The sequence below is a fragment of the Muscardinus avellanarius genome (genome assembly GCF_963383645.1).
Source record: "Muscardinus avellanarius genome assembly, chromosome: 9".
Taxonomy (NCBI): domain Eukaryota; kingdom Metazoa; phylum Chordata; class Mammalia; order Rodentia; family Gliridae; genus Muscardinus; species Muscardinus avellanarius.
The window spans coordinates 61,596,329-61,606,675 of NC_137795.1; the positions used below are offsets into that span (position 1 = coordinate 61,596,329).

The 10,347-nt window shown below is 39.4% G+C and overlaps 1 protein-coding gene across 1 annotated transcript; it reads right to left on the reverse strand.

The window, feature by feature from the left end:
- Nucleotides 1-691: 691 nt before the first annotated feature.
- On the reverse strand, nucleotides 692-1,417 carry LOC308266679 (pyridoxal phosphate homeostasis protein-like; the record flags this gene model as incomplete). The annotated part of the gene is made up of 1 exon (XM_080701059.1): nucleotides 692-1,417. The coding sequence occupies exon 1, from the start codon at nucleotides 1,361-1,363 to the stop codon at nucleotides 692-694; it is 672 nt and encodes a 223-aa protein (XP_080557185.1). The 5' UTR covers nucleotides 1,364-1,417.
- Between the last annotated feature and the right edge of the window lie 8,930 nt (nucleotides 1,418-10,347).

The following is a 10,347-nucleotide window of genomic DNA, read 5'->3' on the forward strand; positions in this document are numbered from 1 at the left end:
AACCTGAGAGAAAATTTGTGTTTGGAGTCTTTAGTCACCAATTAAACTACCTAAATTGCCATTCCAGTGCAGAGAATACCTTCCCTATCTATTAGCCAGGGTAGAAGTGGCAGAAATCACCTTGTTCCAGAGCAATAAAAGTAACGATTTAGTATGTACTTGTAGAAAGTTGTTAGTCATGGACATTTCCCATTAAAATGGAATGAGGGTGGGAAGCCTTCTGACTTCCATGATTACAGGCATCAGGAGCCTTTTTGTTGTTGTGGCACTGGGAATTGAATCCAGGGTTTCGTGCATGTTATGTAAGCGCTCTACCACTGAGCTGCATCTCCAGTCCTTCTCATTTATTTCGTTGAGACAGGGTCTCAACTAAGTTGCCCAGGCTGGCCTTGAACTTTCACTCCTTCTGCCTCAGGATTCACGGGCTAGTTGGTGCTCCTGGGCAGAATTTAGTCAGACTCAGTTCCTGGCTACGGATTTGCTACCTGTTCTGTAGCAATGGCTGAATCTCTCAAATTCCACCTAAAGCCACTGCCTGAAGCAAGCTTCCTGTGGTCAGATGGTTTCCGTCAACACGTGTAAGCATCAGCACTCCATCCAGGTCGTAAGAAAGCATGGCTGGGCTGCAAGGTGGGGATATCCAGATGAAAGCCTAGGCTGGTGCACACTAGTTTTCTTGGCTGTCCTCGGCTCAGTGCTCCTGTGCCAGCCCCACTGGGGTCTTCAGTTCTGTTGTGCTTGTGTCCAGGGCAGGTTTCTTTGAGAAGTCTCGCTCTCCGAAAATGGTGCTTCCTATCCGGACATTTGTAGATCCTACTTCAATGGCATGCTGGAAGTCCATGGACATACCCATGCTCAGCTCAACCTGGCCTGTAGGGACGCTCAGCTTTCTACACACCTCCTCCCGCAGGGACAGTAACACCTGGAAGTCTGGATTTGGTCCTTGACTAAGATCATGCCCAAAGCTTCCTATGGTCATCAGCCCCACGAATTCCAAGCTGGGGCACTTGGTAGTTATATGTTCCACCACGGCTATTGTCTCTGAAGGGGGAAGCCCATGTTTACTCTCCTCTCCACTGGTATTGATCTGGACCATAACCTTAAGCCTGTCAGGAGAACCTTTTTTCTGCCAGGAACTGTTCACTTTGTCCGCCAACTTCACAGAATCCACTGTTTCCAGCATGAAGAGGTTGGGAACAGCCATCAATTTGTTGACATTTTGTTTCTGAAGGTGGCCAATGAAGTGCCATTTGATCTCCGGACATGAAGACAGAATCTTAGGATTTGATGCTTTTTCTAGCAGTTCCTGAACATAGTTCTCTCCAAAAGTGCGCTGGCCGTGAGCATAGGCCTCAATCACCATGTCTGCCGGTTTTGTTTTGCTGACTGCTACAAGCCGGGGCTGGATAGCTGGGAGATCCTGTTATTCCCATGAATAAGTCTTCATGTCCCCACCACTCCCTGGGGTTTTCATAGAATGACAATATTCTCAAGGGCCTGAAGGAGTCAGGTCAATTAACAAAGAGTCTTCTCTTTCTTCTGAGGAGCTGTGTCACCAGCCTCTTGTAAGACCATATAAATACTTCTTAGGATTATGCTGATGAACTGATGGTTTCCAGAGAGAACAGTGGAAAAGGCAGCCCATGTACCTGAGAAGGTGCCTGGGAGAGCTTCCCAGGGTGAAGTTTATCGGGGAATCCCTAGACTTGGAAAATCACTAGCAATCACTGAACATCAACACCAGGAGGGAGCTTAGAGCTTTCAGAGTCCGTCCTATTGCTGTAGAGAAGATTAAATTGAGGGCCAGAGTAGTCAAAAGACTTGTTCAGGCCAGCATTTGCAGTTCTGAGACTAGAGACGCTTGACCAAGAGAGGCCTTCTGTTCAGGGCTGTCTCATTCCACACTCCTCGGCTTAACCCAATCGGCGCCCGGCGGCGCGGGGCCCGCCCTCGGCGGCGGCCATCTTGGGGAGGTCGCCGGGGGCTGGCGGGAGCCCCGGGGCGCAGGGAGCGCCCGGCCCGCGCTCTGCCCCTTCCCCTGCCTCAGCCCAAGGGACTTTGCCTGAATAGTCTTTTGTTGAACTATGTGTCCTACATATTGAAAGGAGTTTCTTTTTGTTTTTTTTTTTTTTGGTGCAACTTGCAATCTCCATTCTTGTAGGGAGTTTGTTAATTGTGTTTAAGCCTAATTAAAGTTCTTGAGTGGAGGGTACAACCATGAGTTTATCATCTATGTAGTATACAATATATAAGTTAGAAAACTGACTTAGGACAGATTGAATAGTTTGTGCCATTTAATGTTGGCACATAGTTAGACTATTCATCATAACCTGAAAAAGAAATTTCCACTGATATCTCTTAATGGTTTCCTTATTATTTATTGTAGGGACAGAAAAAAATTAAATTTTTACTTATCTTGAAGAAAAAGGGTTATAGTGAAAAAAACAATCCTTAAGGTCTAAAACCACCAAAGGCCAACATAAAAGTTTTGTAAATGTAGAAGTAAGTCTAGGTTGTAATGGTCCCATAAACTGCATTACCTTATTGACCTTTCAGAGTTCTTGTAACAATCACCATTTACCAGACTTTTTTGGGATAGTAAAAAATTGACTATTGGAAAGTTCTATGTGTCCTGCATTTATCTGCTCTTGTACTAAATGTTGTTCTTGTAATAAATGTTACAAATTTTTAAAAATTTCTTTCTAGTTATTGGTCACTGTGCTACCCAAACAAGATTATCTGTAAGCCAAGTGATTGGAATAGCATGATCATTACCATGATTGTGATAGACAGTGGCTCTAAAAGGTCATAACCTAATCCATGGCTCATATTGTTATCTTTAAGATCAATAGGCTCCTCAATACCTTGTTCTGATTTTCTCAAGCACTGAGGAAGCTGGAATTTCATAGATGGAGTATTAATAGTCATGTGTAACTTAGTGAGTATATGCCTTCCCCAAATATTAACAGATATATTAGTAATAGAAGGTGTAACAAACCCAGCATTTCCTTCATGGTCTCTCCAGGCTAGCACCTGCGAGCTCTGATATAACATGTCTGGATTGCCAAGTCTGGTAAGATTTGCTTCTGTTTGTTGCTTAGGCCATTTTTAGGCCAATCAGATAAAGAAATTATTGTTACACCATCTATTATGACAATTAATACAGAGAAAGTCTTATTTACAATGTGAACATAGGTTTTGAATTTTTGACCTTTTGTTATTAAAATATCTGATGATCAGTACTTCCAAAGCTTTGTTCCCCATAAGAGTGATTTACTCATGATTGCTTTTTAGAAAGCATATAAGGAATTATTAAAACCTGAGCAAAAAATCCTCCCTTCTTTTTTATTAGATATCCACTAGTTTTAAACATAACTTGGATTTCTCCGGTGTAGTCAACATCTATGACCTTGTGGAAAACAGTGATCCTTCATGGTCAATCTATTTTGTCCTATCATAAGGCCTAATGTTGCAGAGGTAAAGGTCCAAAATTTCCATTTGGCATCTTGTGAAGGCCCATGTCTGGAGTAATGGTGATATCTTTATTGACTGGCAGATGTAATTCTGCGCTCCCAGCAATTGTTGGACTGAGAAATATGACTAGCTCTTGCTCCCTGTGTTTGACCACAGCCAAGTAGTGGCCCATCTTCCCATTTCCCAAAAGGTGATTGCCCTGATTATCAAACTTAAAATGGAACTAATTTACCCAATGTTTTCATTTTACACTGAGGGAAAACTCTCAGGGGCTCAGATCAAGAGCTAACAGGAGGGCATTGTTTTATAGTATGTTCGTATTTTTTGCATTTATAGCATTGGGCTTTAGACTCAGTATGTTATTTTAATACCTTCCCTAAGCCTGCAACAAATACAGATTGTTTACACTGCTTTGTTCCAACAGCTTGAGCCACCCATACATAGAAAAAAACCTTTTACAGAGGAAAGGGAATTCTTAACATCCTGATTATCATTTTCAAAGGCCACCTATTTAATTAAAATATCTACAGCTTAAGCATGGGTAACTTGCCACTTAACTACTTTACTTAACCAATCTAAAAAGTCTGTAAAAGGCTCTCTGGGTCTTTCATGATTGTAGTAAATGAATGAGTGGGTTCAACTGCCTCCATCAAGGATCACCAGGCTCTCCAAGCAGCTAGACAGATTTGTTCATAAGCTTGTTGTGGCAATATAGTTTGGGCATCTAAAATTTTATATGCTTCAGATCCAGTTAACATGTCAAGGTCAATAGGAACAAGAGAATTAACAACACAATTGTGTTGACTATTTCTTGACAGAAATCTCCCCAATCTGTTTTCATTATAAATATCCTCCTCTTGAGAGAGGAACTTTAGCAAGCATTTGCCAATCTAGAGGAGCTAACATAGCTTCTTGAAAGCCATCCAAGATTTACCAAGTAAATGGAGCTTGTATTCTATTTTCTCTACATCTCTTAGAGCCTTTAATAATTTGAAGTCAAAAGGATGGTATTTGTGTGAGTTATTAGGATCTAGACTCTACAAAATGGAATAGATGGGTATGATTTGTTGGAAATAGGATCTCTGTCACCTACCTTGCCCCTTACTTATTCCTTTTTTAAGAGCTGCATACAATGAAGTACAAGGTGTTAAAGTATTTTTAAAGGGTTATTAGGAGATCACTCAGCTGGTGGGGGAGGAAAGGCATTGTTATCTTTACTTTTGTGTTTCCCCCTCAGTTGACTCAGGAGGAGATGTGAGATGAGTGGCAGCATGAGGTGCCTCATATCCAGAAGCCCCTTTCTCAACAAAAGGGGAAGCTCAAGTCTTGCAAAATGGTTTCAAACAAGCCTCAAACAGAGCCCAAGTAGGAAAAACAGTTACCAGTACCTTTAACCCTTGACACTAATATGGTTTCAAAGTCTGTTGTACCTGATTTCACGCTTCAGTATCTAACACTCCTTCATCAGGAACAAGGAAAAGGTTTCTATGACCCAATCTAATAATTTCTTTACAATCTGCAGACTGGCAGAAGCCTCTTCCTGTTTAAGAAAGAAAGGAAGCAAGGTAAAGTAATGTGACATATGAAACAAATTATTCCCCATTGTTACCCAACCATAAAATTTCCCTTCCAAGCTGATGACTTTGGCAGCTGAAGGGATGTGAGAGAGTCACCAAAACAAAACTCTATGCTTACAGCCCCACATTGGGCACCACTTGTCATGGGATGCTGCAGTGGGATGCTACAATAAAATTAGAAGTCTGAACCTAAATGACTCAGAGTCAGGATTATAATTAGAGGCATAGGGCAGTTGGGGAAGAGACACAGATCTCTCCTGACCCACTTCAACTAGTGTCTTTCTTTTATTGAAGCTTTTAACTAATACAATGTAAAAATATGATTAATCACAGAAGCTAGTGAAGCAGTCATTGGGTAAGTCAGGGGAAAACAACAAGGCAGTCATGGATAAATCAGGGACTGAAAGTGTAAACAATTCTGGAAAATAAGGAAGTTCTCTGGGTCCCTGCTTATTGGTCCTATTTGTAAAATTTCTTGCATGCAAATTTCCACTTGGGTGGACAGATTGTGCCTCTCCTAACCTGGACCAATGTGACCTTAAAGCTCATGATTAAGAAGGCTTCCAACAGTAAACTCCAATCTAGACCTACAAAATCAGAATTTCGAAATGGCTCTCATATTTGTTTATTGTTTTGTTGTTGATGTTAGTTTATTCTTTTTTCACTTATTATGATGTGCAGCAGGCCTAGGAATCACTGTTATACAAGGCCAGGCCAACCCAAAGCCAACTATCAAAATCCCATCAAAATGCCAACTGACTTTTTTTTTGTCTTCATTTTTTTTTTGTCATCTCATGGCTACTATATATTTTAATTTGTGTAAAAACATTTTATATCCTTTTCAGTAGTAGAAATGCTGAAATCAAAATATTTCTTTTCATTATAATTCAATACATTATCCTTGAGTAGGCATAATTTTGGTAGAAATTCTAAAACAAAATTTGATTCAAAACTGAATATTTTATGTCTTTATTGGATATTTTGAATCAAAACATACTTCAAAATAATGAATAGGACCATCCATTTTTAAATGGCTTATTGAAAATTTTCCACCTTTCCTCTTAAAATTTTCAAAAAGTAACAAATCAAAAACAAAAATAGAAAATATTCTTTTAGCCATATCTAAAATACTTCTAGAAATAACCAACATAGAGACAAGTAATTGTTTCAAGTAAAATAAAATAATAAAATATTTTTATGATTAGAATAGTCAATTCAAAAAAATATAAAAATCTATATGTCAAATGGTGAGCCAATCTCCAGGAAAAAAAAAATAGACCCAAAGCAATCAACACCAATGCATAGCTTTATAAAGCTATAAAAATTCAAATGTAAGAAAGGAATACACTGGGAATACTGGAAAAAGTGATCAAGTCAATCATGAGGGAAATACAAAATCAGTCTAGGCTCAAAGATCTCTACAACATTAAACATTAAGACAGTGAAGCAATTATAAAAATTGCAACCCAATAGTATAAATACAGTCAAGAGTTGAAAATAAAGGCAACAGTTGACCGATTTTTAACATTACATTCCCATACCCTTCCATATGGAGAAAGCTAAATTACTTTAACACTCCTCCTCAATCTCTCTGCTTCCACAATCACTTCTAATAAGTTCTTTAAGCTTATTAGCCTATAGATCTGCTGTTTTAAGTCACCACATGCCTTAAACTTGTGGCTTATTTTGTTTGTTTGCATTAGCTGTTTAGTTCTATTTCTGATGAGCCTCTTACACACTTGTTTGAATGTTTGGGATATGGCTGACCTCATGCATTTGTGTTCAGTTAAGCTCTCATGCACCTGGAGGTTAGAAGTTTTAGGATGCCTTGAGTTCAAAGGGAGAGGAAAGAGACTCCAACTCCTGATGCAATGCCACATACAACAAGAAATTTATTCAAGGTAGGAGGGAGCCATGCTATTTTTATAACCCACCACCATGCCTAAATTGGATCTACCTGCATCTTTCCTTCATCTCAGTGGGTAGGAATTCTACTCTTCTATATACTCTAGGCAAAAAGCTGTGGTAATCTTTGATGACTTTCTTTCTCTCACATGCAAAATTTAAACTATCAGCAAAGCCCACTGGCTCTCCCTTTAAAGAAATGACCATCTCCCATTACGTTCACTGCTACCACCGTAGGATTCTCTCACCTGTATTACTACAATAACTTACCAAGGCTTTTGTCTTCCTTCCATCTATTATTCTTCACACAATATACTTAGTTTACCTCTTTAAAACATGAGTCATATCCAATCACTCTTCTGCTTAAAATTCTGAAATAGATCTCCATCTTTGACATGTAAAGGTATAATGTGTGGCTAAAGTTGGGTAATGTATATTTATAGTCATAGGCCACTAAAATGTGTGTACATGATAAGTTTCAGCTGCCTACTCTCAGATGTCTCTGTGCAATAGGAGTTAAATAATGAGATTAAAAGTTACAGTATTAGCCAGGTGTGGTGGCGCACGCTTGTAATCCCTGCGCTTGGGAGGCTGACACAGGAGGTCTGCGCAGGTTTGAAGCCAGCCTCAGCTACTTTGTGAGGCTCTCAGCAATTTAGTGAGACCCTGTTTCCAAATAAAATATAAAATAGGTCTGGGTGCCGGGGTCTAGCCCTAGCAGAGTCGAGGTTTGTGTGTTGATGAGGGGAAGCTGAGGTTGATGAGAGAATGACCACACGAATTAGATTCAACCTTCTCCATTTTATTTAGGATTTGTTATAGTTTTTATACTTTATTTTTTGGCAGAAAAGCAAGAGCATAGTCATGCAAGCAGGATTGCCAAGGATGGGAAAAGTTATTATTTTTTTATAAAGTTTAGGGCCTAGAAGCTCCCTGAAGATTTGCTGGTGCAAATCACTGTCCACTGTCTATTTTCTTTTTGGGGGGGTGGGGGGGACAAGTTCTTGCCAGATTTCCGCGAGTCTCATTGAACTGATGAGAATGAGTTTGATTCTGCAATTCTCTGATCTCAGTCTCCCAAGTACTGAGATCACAGATTCAAGTGTCAGACGACTTCTTCTTCTTCTTCTTCTTCTTCTTCTTCTTCTTCTTCTTCTTCTTCTTCTTCATCTTCTTTTTGTACTAAATATTGCTGATGCAGGAAAAGGTCAAAATTTTGAAGTATGGTATCAAGTGAATGTGTATTGCTTTCATTCTATAATAAAATTAAAAAATCCTAAATAGACCCATCTATACTACCGAGCCTACTTTTTAGATTAGGACAAATGTGATTTGTTTGAAATAAAGAGCTGATAACTTAAATCCAGGTTTCAAACCCAGATCTGGCTAATATTTCCAAGCTGTTTCCATTAGCAGTACCACCTGTTAAGCTCTTAATCTCTCTGGATGTTTCCCTTCCATTTATTTATTTATTGTGGCACTGGGGAATATTGTACCTTTGAGCTACATCGCCAAACCCTAGTTTTTAGTATTTTTATTATTTATTTATTTATTTATTTATTGCGGGTCTGGGGATGGAACCCAGGGGCATTTGACCTCCAAGCTACACCCCCTGCCCTGTTTTTTATCCTTTTTAATTTGAAATGGGATATCACTAAGTTGCAGAGGGCATCACTAAGTAGCTGAGGCTGTCCACAAACCGTGACAGTGCCTCACTGAGTTGCAAAGAGTCTCAAGTAGCTGAGGCTGTCCACGAACCACGATCCTCCAGTCTCCGCCTCCCAAATGCGGGGATTACAAGCCATGCCTGGCTTTCCTTCCATTTATTATCAGATGGTAACCTTTTTAAAGTCCTCCAGGTTTTTAATTGCAGTACATTTCCCAGGTACAAGCCTTAATTCACTAAAATGATTTCCTTTTCTGCATTTGTATTCAATGTAATAATAGATGAACATTTAATTTGAGGAGTAAAGACAAAAATAATATAACTCAACACCAATTAAAATAAATGAAGGAAATCTGCTAAAATAATTAATTATGCAGTTAAAACACTTATTTTGGCACCCCATTGTAAATGGGCTTATCTCAAACTGGGACTAAATGTGAGTTGAGCCACAATAAAAGAAATTAATGAGTCCTTTTAGCATTACAAGTGATAAATTGAAGCACAAGCAAAATAGAAATGCAAATTAAGGTAAAGAGTGTTTATAAGTTAGAAAATAAGGTGGTACCATGACAAAGTAGGCAAAAATAAAGTAGTAGAAGAGTTTGAAACCCGGAGAAGGCTGGCCATAGTGGCAAAGATAGATGCTTTTTAGAAAAAAGTCTCTGAACTTAGACCCAGCAAAACAATGTGGAAAACTACTCCCAAAAATTTGGCCCTCAAACCTACTACTGAGCAAATCCATTTATTATTATTTGAATGCCCAATTCATCACTGCTTATGTTTACATGATACAGCAAAAAAAAAAAAAATATGAAGCACTACAGATATCAGCTGAAGCTAAACATCAACAAAATGCACATTCATGAAGAGACCTGATAGTCTCATGCTTAAAACTTCTAGCCACACAGAAACTTACCAAGACCCTGTTTCAAAAGAAAAATAAAATAGCCGGGCGTGGTGGCGCACGCTTGTAATCCCCGCGCTTGGGAGGCAGAGACAGGAGGATCGCTCAGGTTCGAAGCCAGCCGCGCTGGCTTAAGAGACCCTATTTCCAAATAAAAAAGTATAAGATAGATCTGGGAGTGTAGCCTGGAAGTAGAAGGGTTTCTAAGAACCCCAGTACCACCAAATAAATAAATTAAATAAATAAAAATCAAATAGAGCTGGGGTATAGCTGAGAGGTAAAGCACCCCTGGGTGCTTTCTCCAGTGCTCCCCTCTTAAAAATCTAGCAAAATAAGCTTTGCAAGCTTAAAGTATTTGAATTGGGTAAGACAGTAAAGCAGTAATTTCTTGGGTTGCCTCTTCACTGCAAATTTAGATATAAGCTCAGCTAGGCTTAACTTTTTCTGCAGGCAATTCAATTTCACATGACACAAGGAAAGGGCTCCTGCATGTGCTCCACCTCTGAGACCAAGTGATTGAGCTCAGAGCTTCAAGTTGGAGAAAACTGAGTTTGACTGTGCTTCTACTTATCAGCTCTGTGACCTTGAGCAAATTACCTGTGTGCTCTACACCCCAGTTAGTTGAAGTAAAAGAGCAATTACCTGCCTCATTAAATTGGGGTGAGAACTGACATGACAACATCTTAAACATCTGCAATGTGCTTCTCACAAAGAAGCTGCTCAACAAATTCATTCGAGTTGCCCAGTGACAGGGATGAGTTCTGATAAGGGCATCCTTTGCCAGTTTCCTCTCTGTGTAAGCAGAGTGCATTTACACAAAC